General features: G+C 34.7%; 1 protein-coding gene across 1 annotated transcript; it reads right to left on the reverse strand.

Annotated features, from left to right (window-relative positions):
- Window positions 1–1722: 1722 nt before the first annotated feature.
- On the reverse strand, window positions 1723–18901 carry LOC133187471 (receptor-type tyrosine-protein phosphatase kappa-like). The gene is made up of 16 exons (XM_061322860.1): window positions 18710–18901; window positions 16456–16543; window positions 16215–16288; window positions 15994–16030; window positions 14416–14513; window positions 14046–14174; window positions 13534–13679; window positions 11814–11949; window positions 9572–9712; window positions 8675–8768; window positions 8195–8268; window positions 7862–7996; window positions 5513–5638; window positions 5199–5353; window positions 1998–2133; window positions 1723–1873 (listed from the first exon to the last, which is right to left on the reverse strand). The coding sequence occupies exons 1-16, from the start codon at window positions 18899–18901 to the stop codon at window positions 1802–1804; spliced, it is 1833 nt and encodes a 610-aa protein (XP_061178844.1). The 3' UTR covers window positions 1723–1801.
- Between the last annotated feature and the right edge of the window lie 5437 nt (window positions 18902–24338).

Below are 24338 nucleotides of genomic sequence, written 5' to 3' on the forward strand. Positions count from 1 at the left end.
CCGAAAAAAAAATTATGGATCTAGTCCCGGCCTCTTAATAACTGAGAAGATGGGTAAATAAGACTGCGAAGACAAAACGACTATAACCTTCCAATTTAAAATAAATCTTGAAGCATAGTATCCTAGAATGTATATAGTTCCACAGAAGAATCAACCTCCCAAATCCAAAAATTCTTGCTAACAAGCCCTAGTGACATAAAGGCAAAGCCGCAACCCTAACAGGGACAAAGTTATCATGTAAGGGTTTACAGCAAAGATAATAATACATGTAGAAATTCTACATCCAATAGTTATCATGTAAGGGTTAACAGTAAAAAAAGTAATACATGTAGAAATTCTATATACGAGTTATACACGTAACAATTTTTGATAAATAAAAATCAGTAACTTTATAATTGTCTAAACAGTTTTATTTTCAAGAAATCATTTTTTTTAAATCCTTATTTCTTTTCTTTCTTTGTCTGACTGAACACTTCGTGAATTAAACCTCCATGTTTATAGTCATTCAGGAAAATTATAAATTCAATTTTTAGGTCACCTGAGTCACTCAGGTGACCTATTGCTATCCGTTCTCGTCTCGTCTAGGCACTGTAGAGTTTTCTTGTAATTAAAAAGTTTGAAAGCATATGTATTTGTAAGAAATACAAGGTCTTGAGTTCAAATTGAAATATGGTTGAATACAAGACTGGACACTTTTGTGATTAAGAATATTACGTATATTAATTGCGTCAATTCCATTTGTTGGTATATTGGAGTTTAGAGAGAATAAAAACGGGTTCTTTTAGCAGTATTTTCTTTCGTAAAACGTGGCGGTTTAAAACGCCTATGATTTGCAATATCCATAATCACAGATCCGAGCCTGTATCCCAGATTATTTGAAACTTTCAAAGGGACAGAGTAAAGTTTGATACGAATGTGACCTAACTATTTATTTACATAAGCAAAGGAGACAAAGAATACTTCATTGACAAATTCTTGGTAAAAATTATATATTATTGAGGAACGTGTCATCTGACCTAAATGCATTTTTACTACATAATCAATAGAGCCCCGCCGTAACACCAGAACATCTGACCCAAGGGCCATGAAATTTACAATTTTGGAAGAGACACCCTTGCTCATGCTGCCATGTTGTTAGTGTTTGATGATTATAGATTGATTGTTTTGGAGGCGGGAGCTTCTGTACATATAAAATATTTCAATGAGGGCTATATTGAATAAACTCGAATGAGCAATTTGAGTTGCCACTTTTGAAAGGCATAAAGAAGGAATTTTTCTTCTATAATGGCATAAGTTTTTATAACAAATTACCTGTTGTATGTCATTAAATAGTTGAAATGATAGAAAAAATTAAAACTTAGAATTAATGCCTTTTTTCTGGGGGAAAAAACTATACAACAGACAAGCAAATTGAATAATTATTCACATTTAATTCTGGTTTTCTGGTGTTCTGATTACAAATACATGTATAAAACAATATAAATCTTGATTTTAAAAGATACTTAGATAAAACTTTATTGCATAATATATAAATAGTTCTATTTTTGCTTAAAAAAAAAAAAAAAAAAGAAGAGTAAAACATTTTATCAAATTTATATGTGTCACTGAATTTCATCGCAAATATTTACTTATTGCTACATATTACTTTCATGAAAAAGGTATATCAATAAATATGTACAAAAACAAGAAACAATATTTAAAGCATTATTCACCAAAAAAAAAATGATTAGAGGATCTTTGAACAAATTGCTTTTTAAATAAAATACTCCTGCATCGTCAAAATGCAAATTGTATCACCAAGTTAAGTGTTAGCATACGTACAATCCGTACAGAGATAATTACAAACGGACTTGAAGCAGAACTCATATTCTTCCTGTAAAAAGAATTATATTGATAATTTATTACTTAAACATGTGATCCTTCTGAACAGTTAAGAGACAACTTACAACAAATACTTAAATATCTAAAAATCCAGTAAAGAATAAATAGAAACAAACCTTTGTGGAAATCATTTCCGGTCTGCGACAATGTAGTTGTTGTACAATGGTAAACATGTCCACCTCGTTGTCCAGTTGTAGTTGTTGTATGGCGTTATAAACAGCAATGAATACTCCACAACATGATGCCCCGTCCCTTAAGAAATGCAGTATTATGTACATATTATATTAACATTGCATGCTTGTAGTTGGTGATAGCATCGAAAATTTTCGAGGGGCGAAAAGTTTCAATTTTACTCTCAACTACAGGCAATATTTATTATATTGTACAGTACTGAATGTTTTATACTAAAAATAATTATAATGGTGAATCCTATATTCCGTACAGTCAAATTGTTTTTAGAATGTTCGTCGTCAAGCAATGTTGACTGTTGTTACGTCCTATCACGCTGGAGGGTGTGGTTTCATCATTATGAGTGTCACGGTGCTTTTTAATAGGCCATTAGAAGGCGGGGGGGGGGGGGTGCAGGAGGGGCGCCCCCACTTCTTTCTGAGTATTTTGCTTCAGTAAATTCTTATTTCGATGCTGGTTGCACTCCCCACCTCATTACTTTCTGTTGCTGTAAGATTGAAAACTGGCAAGTTTCAGGATTTGGGCAGTTACGGTTTCTTTTCTTTTATTTAATACTAGATGAAATCCCGCGCAAGCGCGGGAAATTGAATTTATACCACTACCGACAGAAAATATATTGTAGTTCTCTACTGACAGCCTACAGGCTTATAGCAGGAACAAATACTTTGTTCAAAATCCCGCATGAAGTAGATTTACCTATCCCCCCTCCCCCCCGTTTTTTGTGTTTTTTTTTGTTTTTGTTTGTTTTTTTTAAACTTGAATAATAGCAATTTCATTAATTGACGTTTATTGTGAAACCTGTTATACTATGTTATGGATATTGTACTTCCGATGCTCTTATTTCATTTCTGTCAAGGATAAAAGCAAGGAATATGAACATTTTACTAATAAATTGATGGGGGGGGGGGGGTAAAAATTCACTGGTACTTGGGTCTTGGTTTATAAATATGTTTGTACCTTATTGATATGTAAAAATGTACTTTACTTTTTTTACCTATCAATAAGGTACATACATATTTATAAACCAAGGACCAAGTACCTGTGTAAAAATTAGCTTTTAACGCCCTATGAATAGGCTGAGTATTTGATACAAAAGACTAAGCTGCAATAATGTAGCCCTTTCTTTTTTTTTTTTGTTTTTTTATCTGATATTTTCTGGCCTCTCTCTCTCCGCCCCCCCCCCCCCTCAAAAAAGGAGGGGGCTACATAATTGCAGCTATAAAAGATTGTATTCAGAAATGAACTGTGCATTGATTAATGCGCAAAATTTTACATCTTTAATTGTATTTGAACAATACCTTATTCATTAATTTTCTCTTTTCATGTAAGCAAGTTTATTACGAAGTACAAATTGTACTTCGGGTTCGTTGCCACGATGCTCTCAGTAAGGAATATATACAAATTTTACCGATAAATTTATTAGGAAAACGTATATGTAATAGTCTTTCGATATATACATAATTATATTCACAACTTATAGTGTTATCAGTGATTTACCATTATTCCAATTATGACCATTATGACCATTTACACAAAAGCTTTTTTTATGGTCATGTAGTTATATAATCGCCTCGTTTTTTTCTTAACATCGGGCTCGATGCTATATGATGTTCTAGAAGCTTCCGTCAATATAAAGATCGGCGAATGACGAAAATATTTTGAACATTTCCCTTTTTAATCGGTTATCACAACTTATTTCTTTTATATCATTTAAATCGAGTATTGATTGAATAATTGAGTGATGACGTTTTATGTAATAAATAAACGATTGCTTGTTGTCAGTTTCATTAAAAATTGCCAGTAACTTAGATCCGCCAACCGGAAACGCCACCATACTCACGTTTTAGCTATTTCATGGCTGTTTATAGAAAATGAAAGTAGACTTTTAATTTAATGTACGATACTTACTATGCGAGTGAAATCTAAATATAGTTTACGGACATCATCTTGTATCTAGTGTATTGTTAGAGGAGTAAGTAAGAACTCTGGTGCACCCGTTTCGGAGTTTATTTGCAAAATTTATTAATTTATAAGTATAGATTTTAAAAAATCGTATTATTAATTTTTTGTCGCTTTGTTTTGTTTTGTTTGTTTGTTTGTCAGTCTTTTTTAGTGAAGTTGCACCCCCCCCCCCCTCCTTAAAACCGTTGCTACATGCCTGTTTAAACAAAACGAATAAGATATTCAAAAAATTACATGAAAATCAAAAATTGTAAAATAGAGCAAAACTACATCTTCAGAAATAGCATGTTAAAAACGAAAACAAACACTGAATTATGAAAGGCTTTATTCTGCACGTGGTAATCCTTCAACTCGACATTTCGATATATCAACGACGTATTATCAATTAACAATAATTACCTCCATTCATACGTCGATTCAATATATATCCCAGTGAACTTGAAATAAAATATACCTCAGAGTCTGACACATCTGTTTCATATTAAGATATTTTACTAGAAAAAGACGTTAATGATAACCTAACAACAAAACTTTATGATAAACGTGATGACTTCAACTACTTCCATTATTTATGTAGCAATATACCCTTGTCACCTGCTTATGGGGCTTATCTCTCCTGATTCTATACGCAGGAGCATGCTCTACGTATGAACAATTTCTAAAACAAGGCTATTGACAAAAAAAAAATGATGAAAGAAAAATGTCACCAGTCTCGTTTAAAGATAGCATTTGGCAAGTTCTATGGTAGATACAATGACTTTGTCAGCAAATACAGTCAAATCATTAAGTTGAATCCTGACTGATATATTTTTTTTGCTCTAATTGTTAGGCCATTATTTACACAATTATCTACGAATTTTTTCGTTTTCCTGATCATGACAAGGAGCATACATGGGGTGTAACCGGTCGACAGTGAATACTTACTCCTCCATGACACCTGATCCCACCTCTGATGCTTTTAGAGGTCCGTGTTTGCTCTGCTCCCGATTTGTATTGTTTCAATGGACTTTTGAGCTTGATTACTGTTCGTTATCTCCATATATCATCCACTTTTTCGAAATCTCAAGATAGCTAAATGTTTTTTGGCAGTTCCCGCAATGTGCGATATATCGAGTTTTGCCCATTTATTTTAAATATGAGAATATTTCTTTCTTTTTTTTACGTACTTCGATAAAACAGTGATATGACCATCATAACAAGATTTTCTATCCAGGCTAATATGCTTTATCAAGTCTGTTAATGATGAGTTCTCTGCCGGAAAAGGCTCGTTTAAACTCCAATCAAGACATTCAAATATTTGAACCACATGTTTCTCCTTTGTCTACAAATAAATCTAATATACACTGTAATATATTATTTGTTGAAATGAGTCATGTTTCAGTTAATGAAATGTATGAACATCGATGTAATGTATAAAAAATAGTTTTCTCGGATATAATATATTCTTAGACAATTATTCACTAAGAGATTTAAACGTTACATTTCTGATCTGTATTTCAGTCCTGGTCTTCCGTATCGTTTCGTTCAGTGTTGTCTGTATGACTTTTGCTATTTTGTATGGTCCTAACTCAATAATCTTCTTTTCTCTTTCTGCCCATTCCTTTAACTATACGCAAAAAGAAATTTAACATCAATTGAGAAACATATTCAGAGGAAGTTGTTACTATCAATTTTTCTACATGCAAATACATGTATGACCCTCTGCCAAGAGCGTTAACTCTACAGTTTTTAAATCAGACCATCTTTAAACAAGAGGCCCAAGGGCCACATCGCTCACCTGAACACATTGGCTAGGAAAAAGCAGAAATCAGTTCAGCATTGAAAAGTTTACGGGAGGAGGCGGGACTTAAATTTACACTCCTCAGGATGCTTCCATATCAATATTACTAATCATGGCTTTGTTGTTCTTGAGCAGGAGAATGTTAAAGATTTTTCCCTATGTATTTCTATGTAAAACTCTGATCGCTCATTGTGGCCCAACCCTACCCACCCTAAATTTCAACAAATTTGAATCTACACTACCTGAGGATGCTTCTATAATAATATAACTAATCATGACTTTGCTCTTCTTGAGCATAAGATTTTGTCAAGATGATACCTATATATTCTTATGTAAAACTTTGCCCCCCCCCCTTTCGAATCACTGGGGGTCATATTTTGAACAAATCTGATTCTACAATACCTAAGGATGCTTCTGTATAAATATGACTAATAATGAGTAAGTTGTTCTTGAGTAGAGGATTTCTAAAGATATTTCCTATGTAATATGTAATTGCACCGTGTTTTCCCCTTGGATCCAGCCAGCTGTCTCAATTTTCTTCAGCTTTACTACACCCAGAACTTAACTTCAATTCCCTAGGATACTTGCCACTGGTGCTAATAGCATATATACTTTTATTTTGCTCTTACCCTTAACTTCTTCATTGCTGATTTAACAGCCAACTTCTTCGCCTAGCTTCTGAATACCTCAGATTCCCAAAGCTTTATTACAATTTGGCTAGTCCATTCCAAGGGTTGTCAGGTCATTCCACTATTTGAAGCCTTCAATGCGTTTTACACAAATGCCCCTTAACCATTACACTGTAAAATTTTGGCCCCCTGTTGTGTCAGCGCCCAACCCCATGGGGTCATAATTTGAACAATCTTGATTCTACACTACCTGAAGATACTTCTATATCAAAATGACTAATAATGGCTTAGCTGTTCTTCAGAAGATGATTTTAAAGATAATTCCTATATATTCCCATGATAAACTTTGACCCCATGTTGTGGCCCTGCCCTATCCCCAGGGGTCATGATTGGACCAAACTTGAATCTACACTACCTGCGGATACTTTCATAATAATATGACTAATCATGGTTGTGCTGTTCTCGAGAAGAAGATTTTTAAAGACATTTCATATATATTCCTATGTAAAACTTCGACCCTCTCTTGTGACCCCTCCCTAAGATATGAACGAACTTAAATTTAGAGTATGTAATGAAGCTTTCACATAAGTTTTATCTTCTCTTGACCAGTGGTTCTTGAGAAGATTTTTCAAAGATGCCACCAAAGTTTTGTTTTTCTTAAATATCTTCCATTGAATGAGGAGGTGGCACTTCCTTTAAACGAACTTAAATCCCCTTCAGCCAAGAATGCTTTGTGGCAAGTTTGGTTCAAACTGACCTAGTGGATGTTGAGAAGAAGTCAAAAATGTGAAAAGTTTACAGACGACGGACGACACACGGCAGACGGACGTTGGACACTCTTTGATCAGAAAAGCTCACTTAAGCCTTTGGCTCAGGTGAGCTAAAAATTGTTTGCCCTTCCCCGACCGACTGGCTAAAATGGCCCTACTCAAAAAATTTTAAGCGTAGAGGAAACGATTTTTTTTTTTATTTATTTATTTTTTTTTTTTTTGATTCCGGGATTTTCTCATCCCGTCAACAACCATTTTAATCTTATGATTCCTTCAATTTTAACAGATTTTGAAAATTCAGCATATATGTAGAAACATTTGGAAAAATTTTCCCACCTACCTACACAGCCATTTTTTTTTACCCTGAGTAGGGAAAGGGCAACTAAACTTTATTTTACAGATTGCCTCTTTTGACCCATTGGTATATTCTGTTAACTGTTATTTCGTATCAGAAAATTACCAAAATTCATTTTTGCGAGTAGAGGATCTTTAATCATTTTAGTTCAGACAATACTATAGATAGTAATAAAGTATAGATCTACAAACACGGACATTGATATGAAGAGAACACGTATAAAATGCTTATTGAAATGTTTTCACGCTGTTGGCTTGAAGATGAGATTAATCAACATTTGTATCAAATGCCTTACCTCTTCTATAATGGTCAAAGAGTTGAGACAAACCAAAAAAGAAGACTCATGATCAACCAGTAGGCGAACAAGGTCAATCGCAGCACCGGTCACCGGATATTGCGCAGAAATAAACTCTTCAGCTTGTGTGAATGACTTATTCATTCAAATAAAAGAAATTTTTTTTGTATTTGTGCTTCCTTTTTATATATAAATCTGATTTGTGACATGAAGCAAAGGGCTTCAGACTTCAAAAATGAACATTGGTTTTATTTTGTATAATAAAATCTCAAAAATAAGGATATTGTTTCTGTAAACAACATAGATGGAATACGTTTGAACTAGTATTCATACCGACACAAATACGGCATTGTAGTATGTTCCTCGTCCTTTTACGCTAGATGTTAAGTGGGCCAGATACTTCTCAACTGAGTTAAAAACAAATGTAATTTAATGATTAATGATAGAATTCTTTATTGCATTTTTTATCTTTTGCAGACTTCAAATCATGCTTTGAACTTCAGGTTCGAATAAATTCAATAAACGAATCTCAATGGACCAAAAACTTTTTTCCACAAATAAAATACAATTCATTTAAATATGATATGTTTAATTACGAGCACGAATTTTAGATCTTGCCCTTTCTTTAACATATTCAATCACTATTTTATGATTTTTTATCAAACAAATTGAAAAAAACAATATAATGAATTCTGGAAATTTGTTTCTTTATGACATCATTTTTGGCAAAGGTCATGCCATACTCCTATAATATTTTAAATATTCTTTCTCTATTCCACTTACAAAGGAAAGTTAAACTCAATGGTCACAAACCTGGTAAAACATTCTGTGTCCTATTTAGCTTTGGATTAGCTTGCCCAGTCTTGAAATCTTTTACTTCGTACTTCGGTCGTAAACATGTGAGAGCCTGTTTGGAACACGATACATATAAATTAAACTAAACACAGCAGGAATGTCGATACTTTCCAATGCATATGCATGTACTTATATCAATATATATTTCTGAAAAGATATATTGTAAAAATGAGTCAAGTTGATTGTACATAGGATAACAATTTTCTAAAAGTGCCTTCCTATTTCTATCTCTTAAACTTAGAGGCATCTAATGAATTGAAGTTTTAATGTTGAACTGGGTACGTACCTCTAATTATTTTTAGAATCGGTAGGGGGAGAAAGTAGTGCAGAAAAAATTACAAGTTCCTTAATTTGCAGACCTGAATAAAAAAAACTCCGATAATGTATTAAACTGAGCCTCACACTTGTTGATAAGGAGTATGTTCCCTTGCAAAAAAGCTTGGCAGATGTAATTTATCAATAAGATCAGCAGAATTATTTTATGTATTATAACACCAGTGAGAAGTCTGGAATTCCCCTACTTTCACTTTCATTTTCAGAGGTTAACGCAGACAGACGCATTTTGCCGGAAAACGAATCTGACATGCCACCTCGAGATTTTAACCAAGGAAAGACAACTTGATGTGCTTTGATTTGAGGGGTCACTCACTGCTGAACGAAAATTAGGGACATTGCTATGTGAAGAAACGTTAACATTGCCGCCTATGGGAAAACAATTAGTGGACTGTACCCAACTGTTCTAATTTTCTATAAGATCCAATACTTTTCTTAAAAGAAATATTTTTCGTATGTCATCAGAGAAACTAATACTTCACAACTATAAATCATGTTCTCTGAGAATCATTGAATCCTTACGTTGAAATCGTTAGCGAGATCTTTCCTTGTTTCTGGTTTATCCAATTCTCCGTACATCTTCAGAAAAGTGTCCTTTCCGATAAATTGTCCTTGTCGTCTGAAGAATTCGTAGAGCGCATGGTAAAGAAAAATGTACTGCTCCTAAAATTGATGAAAATATTCAATATGGTATGTATTTTTTTCTTAATTTACATGTACATAAAAATAACAGTCAAGTAAAATAATCTCTTTAGAGATAGAAGATGTAGATGGGTCAAATACGATTTCCTAGTTCAAAATTCTTATCATCGTTAACCTGTTTGGAAGTTATATCAGTAAATATAAAAAGCAACAAAACACAGTCAAACAGGTCTATTAAATATACTGTGGAAACACTTTAATGTGGAAATCTTTTATTGGGGGGGGGATATATGGACTTTCTTTCGGTAAATTATAAATACTAATGGTTTGATACACCGATACACTGACAAAGTTGTCGTTCGTTAGAATGTAAAGGTCCCCCAAGAACAATGACAATTCCACGCTATATTACAAATGTTTCTTTCATTTGAGATGTACATGTAAATCTATATGAGATCAATGAAGGTGTGACCGGTCGACCCGGGATGTTCACTCATCCATGGCACCTGGCCCCTGTTTTCAGAGGTTCTTGTTTGCTCTGCTTATAATTTGTATTGTCTAAGTTGACTTTTGAGCATGATTACTGTTCAATATCCTCACATTTTCAATACAACATAATACAAACACCTTCTTTTTTCATGCAACTATTTCATGTAGTACAATTTACACTTTCATCATTTAACCCCATGTGTATTCCATATATCAAAGTCGGTAATTCGCACACAAAAATCAAACTATCTTACTTTTTCGTTTATCTGTCTGCAGTAGCATTTACTTGTAATATTGTAAACTAATCTTTATTTGCATGCAACAAATATCCTTGAGTTTCGCGACATCTTCCTCTACTTAAAATATTTTTGCCACAAATTATTTATATAATTGTATATCTGTAGGACTCCAAAGTCCGATGGTGACGCCAAAGTCCGACGGTCTCGCCAAAGTCCGATGGTCTGTGCCAAACCTCGATGGTTTGACGTCGGTACGGACGCCAAAGGCCGATGGTCATGCTAAAGTCCGATGGCTCGTTTCCTATGATACACGTGCGCTAATGTGCGGTGGTCTGACACGCCAAAGTACGATGGTGTGGAGAAACAATTAACGTTCATGACGTCACAATATTTCTACGTCAATCCTCGACGCCATTGTCCGTAATTCAAGTAATTTAGGATGAGTCATCGCATACAATTTGACTGATTTTACTTATTGTTTGCACTCACCTGAGTTATTAGGATTAGTCCATGCACACCACTTGGCTGATAAGGGTTAGTCCTTGTGCACAATATTACTCTGATTATAGGATGGGTTGCACCCACCCAAGACATTAAGGATTAATCCTTGTACACTATTCGACTGAATATTTTAATCTCGCACCCAAAAAGAGGTTTGACAGATTATGGTTAGTTTTTCTCCCATCCAGGATATGTTACAGACGTTTTGACCGATTAGGGTTAGCCTCGCACACATTCAAGAGATTAGGGTCAGCCTCGCACCCATCCGAAAGATAAGGGTTAGCATCGCACCCATCCGAGAGATTAGGGTTAGCCTCGCACCCATCAGAAAGATTAGGGTTAGCCTCGCACCCATCCGAAAGATTAGGGTTAGCATCGCAACCACTTAAGAAGTTATGGCTAGTGGTACAGTATATATATTTTTGGAGTGTTTTAGTGAACCATATTACTTTGGCGTTTAAATACTTAAAATTTATTTAATTTATTTTAAACCTTTTTACCTTGGCGTGGCGCGGCATCGCAATTTGGTACTATGACTTCATAAACAATTATTATTTTTCTGCGCCATCGGACTTTGGCGTGTGAACCATCGGGGTTTAGCGCAGACCATCGGACTTTGGCGTGACCATGGGGCTTTGGAGTCCCATCGCACTTTGGAGTCCTACATATCAATGTAGAATATTTCCTCTGTCGCGGAAATTATTTGTTACTGATTGATTTAAAATTAAGAAATTATAGCGAATGTGATAATTAGTTTATAGTATATATGTGTACACATGTTCACTAAGGGAGTAAAAAAATTATCCCGTAGTATGGGAATGTATCGATATATTATAAAAAAAAAATAACGTACCTCTGTTGTGAATCACAAATCAGAAATGTCCCAGACTTACACTGTTTTGAATCATTGTCATCCTGTTCCGGCGCATGGCCTTCACGAACTCCACAATGTTGACCTTCCTTTTAATCTCCCCATATCTGGACAGAACATCCAGGGCTATAAATGTACCCGTTCTACCTACCCCGGCACTAAATCAAAACAAAAATGAATAGAAGCTTATTGGCAATTGTTTTCCTCCTTAGTGCTGTTTATCAGCCGAGAATGTAAAACCTTACACCTGATGGGATTATTTCTGAATACCTACATATTGAATGCAATAATAAATTATGAAGATAAAGATCAATAACAAGCTCAAAAGTCCAATGGAACGATACTAATTGGAAGCAGAGCAAACAGGGACCTCTAAAAACATCAAAGGTGGGATCAGGTGCCATGGAGGAGTAATCATCCCCTGTCGACCGGTCACATTCACCGTATGCTACTTGTCATGATCGGACAAACAGAAAAATCCATATACAATTTAGTGTGAAAATAGTGGCATAATAATTTGTATGAAAAAAGTCAGTCAATTTTACATTTGACTCAACAATAGACGGTATTAATTTGGCTAACAAGGTCATGCTCAATGTATCGGGTATAGAATTTGCACAATGTTGACTTTAAAACGAGACTGTTGATATCCTTATATAATTAACTTATTTGTCAATAGCTTGCCTGTTTTAGAAGTTGTTTGTACGTAGAACATGCTCTTGTGTATCGATTCAACTTGGAGACATAAACTCTATATGCAGGTGATAATGGTACATTGCTACATAAATGAGTTAAGTTGAAGTCATTGCGTTTATCATAAAGTTTTGTTGTTAGTTAGTTTAAATTGCTATGTATGTCTTTTTCCAGTGAAATACCCACTTATGAAACAGATGTGTCAGACTCTGTGATTTCTTTCATTTCGAGTACAAAGGGATATATTAAATCAAGGTAGAAATAAAAGTGAATATTGTTCATTAAAAATACACGACGATATATCTAAATGTTGAGCTGAAGACCACATCAAGAGACTTTCTTCATGTGGAAGTTTTTGAACAAATTCTGCATCATATGAATACTAAAATCGGTCTGCTAATAACGGGACGCAATTGGTACCAATGGGAATTCCAACAGATTGTTGGAAGACTTGATCTCAAAATCTACATTCATACTGTCAGAGTGTTTTCTAACAAAAAAAGATTGCAGATAAGCAGTGATAAAGTATGTAAATATACGAGTTCTGTGTTTATGGAAAAAGCAGTTGTTTATGATGTCAAAAAGCCTGAACAATGATTTATCACGGGAAATGGTTGTATAATATGTTGAAAAGTTGTACGTTTTGATGCCATATTGATTTTTGTAAAATTTTGTGATTTTTCTTTTCTATTATAGTTTCTTTGAGTTTTAAGTATCTACAACACAAAACCTTACAACAGATGTGAGTCGCCCGCGTGGCTCAATGGTTAGAGCGTCTGCTCTAAAGCCGCGAAGTAAGAAGTTGATCCTTACGTCGCGGGTTCGAATCCCAATATGGGACGTGGAGACCAGTCCTTCGGATGAGACCGTATAAACCGAGGTCCCGTGTCGCAGTAGGTGCTGGCACGAAACAGGAAATACTTCCGTTGAAGAAGTAAAGCAGAGATATTACTGTGCAAAATTTCAGTACTTTAGTAACAAAGCATGAACAGAAATTTTAAGATACATGTATTTAATGTGTTGATATCAATCTGCAATGAATTTTTTACCTGCAATGCACAATGATAGGATGTGGCGATGGTTGTATTTGGTGTCGAAAGTGACGTAGGAATGTCAGCAGGTCTATCGGATTGGGCGTCCCGTGGTCTGGCCATTTTGTGTAGTGAAATTGTACAATTGTCCTTGACCCATTGACCTACAAAATATCTACCGATATCAAATTTTCGTTAATCTACAGTTCCTCCTAAAATATTTTCTGCTCAAAATAATTTTTTTTATTTCTCCTGATAAATTTCTTATACATTAATAAAATTATGGATAGGTACAAGAAATAGAAACACATCCATATAGGAAACAATATTAAATTAAACAAGTTACAAGTTCCTGTTTTAAACATAATATGCACAACAAAATAAATCTTTAACTTTAGGCAGGATTAAAGTCATTATTTCGGTACATACTTTCTTATAAAGTTGATTGGAGGTTACAAGAATTAATAACTACATTTGTACCATGAATTTTTCAAAGAAATGCGAACGATAAATAGCATCGATACACTTACTCCGTCCCTTTGCACGTTTATTCTTCTTATAACAAAATAGGCGTATACTTTTTTATCCATCAACTTTACACGGAAAGGTTTGATGTCCAATTCTTCATCCTCTTCTGGCCAGTACTGGTAACTTTTTACCTTTTTATTCAGACTTTCATTAAATGTTTAGTGGGATATTTCAAAAAACCAACTTACGGAATCAACAAATATACAAAACCTACAACACATTTGTTCCCTTAAAAAATTCTTTAACAAAAAACAAAAAAACAAAACAAAAAAAAAACAAAAAACAAAAAAAAAAAAAAAAAACCTCGCATAAATTCTAATGTCTATGGCATTACAAATGTGACATTTCAGAAGGGTAGAATTTAATTCCAACCTTTGGTCCCTCTATCAGATTTGTTAACATAACGATGTATTCTACATGCTCCTGCCAAATCATTCTCCAGTGGTCAACCAAAGTATATTCTCGTGGAGCTGCCAAAATATATTACATTTCACTAGACGTTCTTTTTCGATATTATCACATTTTTCATCTTAATCACATTTAAATGTAACAATCTTTAATTTAAAAAATTAAATCCATTGGTGTAAAATGAATGGTATCTAGACAAGACGAAGAACCATCCGCTGTGGTTGTACATATTGTCGCTGGTGACTATATCTACCCATCCTTGTTGCACATATTGTCTTCTGTCGGTACATATTGACACTGGGAACAATATCTGCCAAGATGAGGCTTTTTTGTTCCCGAAGAATGGGCGACAAAATGTAACTTACATGTCTTTGTTGGGAGCGATATATGCCACAGGTGCTTGAGGACAGGACCCCCTCCCGATATAGACCCCAGGGCTTGCTCGACTTTTTCCTCATAAATTATATATAGATGACACATTTGTGATATAATCTATATCATCAATTCGAAAAATTGGCTTAAACAAATATTTTATAGAAATTACTACCCATTGTTGAACTATATATAGAGAGCGGGGTAGATTTTATAAAATGTTTGTTTTAGGTAATTTTTCGAATTGTTGGTATAGATTATATCACAAATATGTCATTGAAAGATAATTTATGAGAAAAAAGTCGAAAAACCCGGGGGTCTATATCGGGGGGGGGGGGGGGGGGGGTCCTGTCCTCAAGCACCTGTGATATATGCTGGGAAACTTTGCATATCTGCGTATGTCGCCAAAAATTTTACTTGAAGATTTTTGTTACTGGAGAGAGAGAGAGAGAGAAACTGCACTACTCTCTCTCTCTTTCTTCACAGTACAACTAGTACATTAATCATACCATTTTTTGCAATTGCTTCGTTAAAGTTGAAAATGACAATTGTATGATGAAATTATTGAATTAATCAGTGGTCATGCAATCTAAAAAAAGAACTAAGGATGAAATTTTCAATTTGAATACAATTTTAATGTAAATTCACAATATAAATATACAAAAGGTAACTATTACGCTTTATTGCACTTCATGAAATATGCCTACCAGACTGTGTGATTAACGCGTACATCAATTACATTCACAAAACTACTAAAAGAAGCCTTAACAACACCAAAGGGGGGGGGGGGGGGCGACAATATGTGCAGTGAGAGTAGACATATATCGTAGCTAGCAACAACATTCATATAAAATTCTTCGACAATATGGCATTGTGCCTATTGACGACAATATGTGCAGGTAAGTTAGGTGCATATTGCCGCCGACTACAATATACTGGACGACAATATCTACCTACACATTCACTACTCATTGACTTTGATTTTTTCTGTAATTACGACAATTTTCTATCAGAAGATTGAGGGAAATGTAATTCAAATAAATTTAGTATATTAATCATGCCAAAAATTATTATAATAATGAAATAATTGAATTAATAAAAAGATTGGAAAAAAATCCTAAAATGCCAACAGGAGAGAGAGAGAGAGTTTGAGAGAGTTTTATTTCTTACCTTGACAAGCAATGTATTCATGTTGTCCATCCATATTCTAAAAAAAATAGATATAAGATTTTTAATCCAAAAGATTATAAATAAGCAAGAAAATCGATAGGCGATTCTTAATCCAAAAGATTATAAATAAGCAAGAATGTTTCAAATATTTCAGGTATATTACAGGTATTTACTTTTTACTCTTCCTCGATATTCTATAATGTAATTCTAATATAGCTTACTTCTATATAGTTTGCATTAATGTAGTCAGACGTGAAGCCATATCCAACCTCTAATACAACTCTGGAATGGTCGTCTTTATACAGAAACAGATAATATATTCTTTACTATTTTAAAACATTAATGAACAAATTTTAGTTTAAAAAAATATTAAGCTGTGTTAAAAGAAAAATAAGTATACTACTAACACACAAATTTATTCAGTTCTACTAAGTATCTAGTAAGTATCCTTAATAATCTTACAGGGAAACGTTGTTTTAAATCTATTCTTAGGCAAATTTTCTTCCAGTTTTGCCGTTAAACAATTAAATCTCTCTCCATAGGGAAGTGACTGTAAAGAAGGAAAACATACATAAGGCAATTCATCGTAAAGCTTATAATTTCCATAATAAAATTAAGAAATGCGAAGCCCAAGGGCCTTAACTGTCACCAAAGTATAATGCAACACTGTAAAGGATGCACAGAAGTATAACACTTAAACAAAATAAACTGATAGAAGATAGATTGCTCAAAAGCAAGAGAAATACAATGGTCAGGAATCAACACTGCAGTTAGTTTACTACTAAGTATCAAAACATCAAGCAGATCTATTTAATTACTTGCTCTGTTACAACGCGAAATGTAATAACGACGCAAAATGTAATAAACTGGGATTGGGGTGAATAGCAAACGGGGATACCTTCTCTCAATAGTATAAGAATTTCCCTACAAGATCAATAAAACCCTGTCCAACACAAGAACACTTGATCCAGAATTTCACAACTCTGGTATGCCCAGGAGCAACGAAAACGATTTTCAAAGCATTGAGTCATTTTCACTTTATAATCAAGAGAGTCCCACCCTAACAGCAGACCACAGATCCAGGGGCCATGAATTTCATATTTTGGAAGAGGCAACCCTTCTCATTATAACCATGAACTTAGTTTGTATGCTTAATACCAAAGGAGCAGAAAAAAGATTTTCAATGAAATAATGCATTTTCACTTTACATGTATAATCAATGGAGCCCCATTCTAACACCAGAACTCCGGACCCCGGGGCCATGAATTTCACATTTTTGTAAGAGGCATCCTTGCTCGACATAAACATAGTTTATCTTCAAAACGGAGGGGGGGGGGGGGAGAAGCTTTAAAAATGTTTACTATATAATCAATAGATTATATAATTATATAATCAACCCAGATACCTTGACATTGGGACCATAAATTTCACAATTTCATTAAAGGACTCATTCATTATTATAATTATGCCAATAGTTTGACTGCTGAATGTCCAGGAGTAAAAAAGATATTTTTTAAATTACATTAATGTTGATGGTTATGGTCCAATTCCTTAGCCCTGAGGACGGGCGGGGTGAGGGAGGAGGACCACGTCATAATTGTTATTCTTCTTTGCCCATAGATACTCTATACAAACATAGATAATCAGAGATTACAGACCTCACCTCAACGAATGTTGTCCCTAAGAAAGGCAAAGTCCCACACTAAACTTATAATCTAGTAATTGTGCATCCCTAGAGGCAACATTGATGCAATTTTTGTCTGAAAGGACTTGCATTTACTTGGAAATGGACTTATCTAAATCTGTAAACTAGGTTATCATCCAGAAAATCTAGGTCAAATCCAGCATCTGAAGCAAATTTGAGAGTTTTCATCCCTTCATGCATCATCCTTAGTGACTCAGGTGACCGAAAAATGAATTAGAACAAGCGTTAATACTATACAAATACATATAACATCCGATAAAATATTTTCTGCAGTTGAAAGATTTACTGCAAGATCAACTTTTACCTCGGCAACAATTTTAAGGACGTTTGATGATTGATTGATTTTATGTTACTTAACGTCCCAATTGAAAATTTTTCACTCATATAGAGACGTCACTATATACCAGTGAGGGGCTTCGAATTTAGACCTATACCTGGCACTCAGGGCAATTACATATTGTAAGCAGTGAGGGTTCTTTATCGTGCCAACGCCTACAGAGACATGGAACCTCGGTTTTTGAAGGTCTCATCCGAAAGACCCGTACCGGTGACAAGTCGAAGGAACAGTTACTATCTGTATAGGTCTTATGTTTGACACGGCGCAGAGAACGAGAATCGAATCCGGTACTCCGATCACAAAGCGAACGCCCTACATTGTACCTTTGAATGAACTTTAATTTTTTTTCTAGCATTTGCCATCCAAGACGCGCTGAAAGTATTTTTGTAAGTTCATAAGTAGCAAACAGTCAAAAGGTACATAATATCCTTCCAGTTACATGGTGATTAAGCCGACACCATGATTGAACCTAAAATATTTTGACTGATTATGACAAATTAATAAATGTGCACTTCTAGTATATATCTTATCAAATATATGGGGTTTGAAAGTTCCGATTCTTCTTACATTTACAATAACAAACACTGTGTCCCCTATCCACTTCCATTCGCGGTCTTGAAATTTAGCATTAATTTTATTTAGCATGTATTATATGTATATATCATAAATGCAACCTTAAATTCCTTTAAAAATCCCTCGTTCTCCTTGGCCCCTTTCTGTGTTATGATCTTGAGAAGATCAGACACATTTATGTCCTTTGCTACAGACAAGTCGTTATAGTACACAGCCTCCTGTGGATTTTCTGCTTGTGGTTCTTCCTCGGGATCCTCTCTGTCATCAGCATCGATAGAAATACTGGAATTCATCTGATCTGGAACTCAATTCAATCTTTCAATTATTATTTGTTTGAAAATTAAATGCAGTTTTCAAAAAAGCTATGCTTTTATAACATGCATACAATGTATGTATCTTGTGTTTAATATGGCATATCTCTCGATATCAATGATCTAGTTTAGTGTAAATTGACCCATTTCAACGAATTATGGCCCTCAGACTTTGAAAACTTTTAATAATTCACCGTTTTCAGGATTTATTTTTCGCTATGCTTGCAGATTATGAGCAACAAGTTGCGTGAGGTATAATGTTTTTTGACCCGTCCGTCAGTCAGTCAGTCAGTCCGTCAGTCCTGTTTTTTTTTTTTTTTTTTTTTGTCAGCGCAACTCCTCATAAACCGCTGCACAGAATTTCGTCAAACTTCGCAGATATTTAGGACCCAATGTGTAGATGTGCATACTACCAGGAAATTCCGATTTATTTTTTCTGGGAATTCCGGCAGTTTTCAACTTAGATTTTTGGCCATATCTTGAATATAGAGAGAACAGTTTGTCAGCGTAACTCCTCCTAAACCGCTGCATAGAATTTCGTCAAACTTTGCAGATATTGAGGACCCAGTGTGTAGATGTGCATATTACCAGGAAATTTCGATTCGTTTATTTTTCTGGGAATTTCGGCACTTTTCAACGTAGATTTTTGGCCATATCTTGAATATAGAGATGAACAGTTTGTTAGTGTAGCTCCTCTTAAACCGCTGCACAGAATTCGGTTAAACTTTGCAGATATTTAGTACACAGTGTGTAGATGTGCATATTACCAGGAAAATCCGATTCCATTATTTTTGCCTTAAGAGTTTTGCCTATTATTGAAGAAACTTTCCAGCTAGGTAATAAGGAAATCCACTGGAATCAGCTTTTGTAATGAAATTTTATGTGAAATATTTTATGACCTTAAAAGACCCCTATTGATTTTGAGATCAAAATATTAATGATTTAACACCCCACATCACCCCACACCCCCCCCCCCCCCACACACAATCTTGGATAGTCCCCCCCCCCCTCAAATTGGTGCTTTGCCTTAAATAATTTCATAAGTACAGTATGTAAACAAATTCATATGACTTCATCTTTTGTTTCCATCAATTATTTTAATGTGTAAATTGTCATGTGTTGGACATGGACTTACTCTCATTAACAAATTGAAATCACTGAGGAATGTAGATAGCAGTTTGTCAGCATAACTCCTGCACTGAATTTCCTGAAACTTTGTAGGTATTTCAGATACAATGTATAGATTTGTATATTACCAAGAACTTTTGATTCCATTATTTATCTAGAAACTTCAGCCCAATTAAATTTGTAATATACAAAGATCTGAATGTCCTTATATGCAAGAAGTTTTGATGTGATGATTTTTTGCAAGTAATGCCCCTTTTTGAATTATACTGTGTATTTAAAATGCAATGTGCAATTCATTACGTGTTGCATTGTCGAGTTTTGGGGGAGCGTGGGGTATGTGAGCTTGCTCACTTTTTCTTTCATTTTGGGATGTCTCTTTCGTGATGATAAACTCATTTTTATAAAAGTTGTTTTTTTTTGGACCTTAGACATTAAAATTCAAAAACTGTAGAAGCACTTATTTCCTTGTTGTATTAATTTACGCTATGTGCGCTGTCACTAATTTTCCCCGGAAATTTGTCCCACTATACTTGAAGCACATTTAATACACATAGTGGCAATCTAAGAAATCCGCATAATTCTCAACCCGCGGATTGAACAGAAATTGCGATTGCGCCGAATTATGACCCCATGGAAATAAGTACGTTTATGGTAACTGCTCTCAGGACTTTTTTCTGTGCTTGTTCATAGAGCTGATTTTTGTATGTCTTTTGATTATGAAGAGTTTCGTGATGATTTACCCAATTTTACGAAAGATATTGCCCTTGAACCTTTAAAACTCCTAGTTTTTCACTGTTTTATGTATTTTTTTTTTTTTTTGGCACTGCTTCTAGATAATGATCTGTTTGTTTCTTTGTATTGATGACTAACAGATCGAATATAAGTTTCGTGTTATTTGACCCATTTTAACAAAAGTTATGGCCCTTAAAATTTCTAATAATTCAGTTTTTGGGCAATTTTATTACTTTGCTTGTAGGTGTTAACCATTTCATGTAGCTTAAGTATAATGAGACATAGACAACTTATTCCTGAAAACACAAGCAGGAGTATAATATTTTATTTTTGTGCCATTCCTCGTGGCGCAGTGGCTAGAGCGCTTGCTCTAGAGTCGCTGAGTAAGGAGTTGATCCTTACGTCGCGGGTTCGAATCGGGTTCGAATGTGGGACGTGGGGACTGGTCCTTCGCATGTGACCGTAAAAACCGAGGTCCCGTGTCGCAATAGATGCTGGCACGAAAAAGATCCCTCACTTTCTCAATGGCCCCGAGTGCCGAGTATAGGTCAAAATTTGCACCTCTCCACTGGCAGGTGGTGGCGTCTCCGTATGAGTGAAAAATTCTCGAGAGGGACTTAAAAAACAAACAATCAAACAAACAAAACATTTATTTTAGCACACCTAAGTCTAAAGCTCAAGAGAGCTGGTTTTCTGATCGAATGGTGTCCGGCGTCCGTCAGTCGTCCGTCGTCAGTCATGTGTCGTCTGTAAACTTTTCACATTTTCGACTTCTCAAGAACCACTGGTCTAATTTCAACCAAACTTGCCACATAGCATCCTTGAGTAAAGCGAATTCAAGTTTGATCAAATAAAGGGTCATTTCTCTTTCAAGGTGAGATGACTGAGTATTAGTGAACATTTAATTGAATCTTTTTAAAATCTTCTTTTCAAGAACCAATGGACCAGAAAATATGAAACTTATGCGTGCGAAAGCTTTTTTACGTAGTGTAGATTCAGGTCTTTTTTTCAGATCATGACCCCCCCCCCCCTGGATCTAGGATGGGGCCACAATATGTTTAAGTTTTAAGTTTTACAAAGGATATATATGAAAAATCTTTAAATATCTTTTCTCAAAAACAGCAAAGCCATAATTAGTCATATTTATATGAAAGCATCCTCAGGTAGTGTAGATTCAAGTCTCTTAAAATCATGACTCCCGGGGGAAGAGTGGGACACAGCGGGCAATCAAAGTTTTACATAGGAACATACAGGATTTTTTTTTTAAAAATCTTCAACTGAAGAACAGCAAAGCCATAATTAAAGTTATACATATTTTGTTCAAATCAAAGTATTTCATACTGATATGGCAGCAACTTCACGTAGTGTAGATTCAAATTTGTTGAATTCATGACCCCTGGGGTAGGGTGGGGCAACAATATGTGATGAAAGTTTTACATAGGAATATATGAAGAAGAAAAATTCTGGTGATGAAGAACAGCAGGGCCATAGTAACTCTGGTGAGCGATGTAACCTATGGGCCTCTTGTTTTCAAATTCTTGGACTTTCACATATAACTTTCTTTTAAGCCGGGGGGGGGGGGGCAGTTGTGTCACTCTAGCTTAAATGCATTATAATTTTGATTAATGCGATAAATTGATACCAAACCAAAGGCCCGTGGGCCACAACTCTCATCTGAATCACCTTGGACCTGCTTTTTTTTTTTTTTTGGAAGATTTGGGTAAGATTTGCCTCTTCAAATTCCAATGAAAAATTTTGTTGCCATATTGTTGCTTCATTGTAAATGGATTCCCGAATTAACGAAACGGGGATGCTGAATATCAATATGACTTATATGGCTTTGCTGTTCTGATGAAGAGGAATAATGATTAAAAAAAAGTTATGCATGCTTTAAGTAAAACTTAAAAATTTTAGCCTCTCCCTAACACGAGAGTCCGTGATTTAAAAAAAGTATCAACATACACTGTAGCTTGGGGAGTTGATCAAATAAAATATGGAGGTAACGAACAGTAATCAAGCTCAAAAGTCCATTAAATCAATACAAATCGGGAGCAAAGCAAACACGGACCTCTAAATGCATCAGAGGTGAGATCAGGTGTCATGGAAGAGTGAGCATCCCCTGTCGACCGGTCACACTAGCCGTGTGCTCCTTGTCATGATCGGGTAAACGGGAAAAACTGTAGAAAATTCAGTGTGTAAATAATGGCCTAACAATTAATATGAAAACGTCAGTCAGCATTCGACTTAATGATAGATTATATTTTATGAAAAGGTCATTGTCTCGACCAAAGTAATTTTGTGTGACCCTGCTACTAAAAAAATATCAAATTTCATACAAATACCAAAAAAATTAATTCATAATTAGCTACACAAGAAAAAATAAGAATTGCCTTATATTTAAATGCTTACATATTGATATGTAGACCTACTGTTCTTGACAAGAGTTTAAACAATTTTTCCTATAAATTCCCTTGTAAACCTTTCTACGGTAGTCATATTCTGCACTTGCTTAAACAAACTTGAATTACTAGAGGATGTTTGCTTATCAATATGAATAATAATGACCATATATGAAAAAAAAATATTTTTTAAAAGAGATTTTTCTTGATATCCCATGCAAAACTCTGTCCCCCAAACAACAAACAATCTATACTTATTGAAAAAGCGTTTTATCTATTCTACCGAAGTTGTTTTTTTAAAAAAATTAATCGAGCTTACTCTATTTCTCAGTTTTCTCTCCTTGAAACAATGTGTCTCTTTCACTGAACAAACTTGAATCCTCTTTACAAAAAATGTTTTGTGATCGGGCTGGATGGATGAAACTGATCCAATTGATATTATTCCAGAGAAGTAAAAAAATCGAAAAGTTTAACATTTGCATGGCAAACGTTACACAACACTCACAAGGATGACTAACATATGTTGATTAGTATACAGTTAAAGTATATCATTGAGGGAGTTAGTTAGATTCCAGTTCCCCCAAGACCAGGACTATTTTCCAAGGCGAAGCCGAAGGAAATAGTCCTGGTCGAGGGAAACTGGAATCTTGCGAACTCCCGCAATGATATACTTTTAACTGTTTTATTATACCGATACAAACGTAACATTTATAGGATTCAGATATAGCGTGATTTCAAAGCAGGGATTAGCATACTGAGGGATTAGTCCGCTCACATGTCTCATACCAATGTAAAAGTAAAATCTAGAGGATTATGGATAACGGGGAATTACTAGTAGCTTTCGAAGCAGGGATTAGTCCACTCATAACGATTTCTAGGGAATTAGCCACATCTAACGATTTAATGTTATATAGGGAAAAAATCAGTAGAGGCATAATAAAAGAGGTAAACTAGCAGTCTAAAACTTACAAATAAATCGGTACAATTTAGCAACTGTGTAAAATTTCTACAAAATCCATAGTGTACCGTAATTATTTCTTTTAAAGACAACACTAGACGTTGAATAAGGGTACTTCTTTCTTCTTGCTCTGTCAACATAACGTTTAATTAGGAGCAGATAGATAAAAAATTTGAAATGAAATGTATTCAGGAATGAAGAG

The sequence above is a fragment of the Saccostrea echinata genome, unplaced genomic scaffold (assembly GCF_033153115.1).
Source record: "Saccostrea echinata isolate AGI-Se365-2 ecotype Australia unplaced genomic scaffold, CSIRO_AGI_Sech_v1 ptg000015l, whole genome shotgun sequence".
In the NCBI taxonomy this organism is placed as follows: Eukaryota; Metazoa; Mollusca; class Bivalvia; order Ostreida; family Ostreidae; genus Saccostrea; species Saccostrea echinata.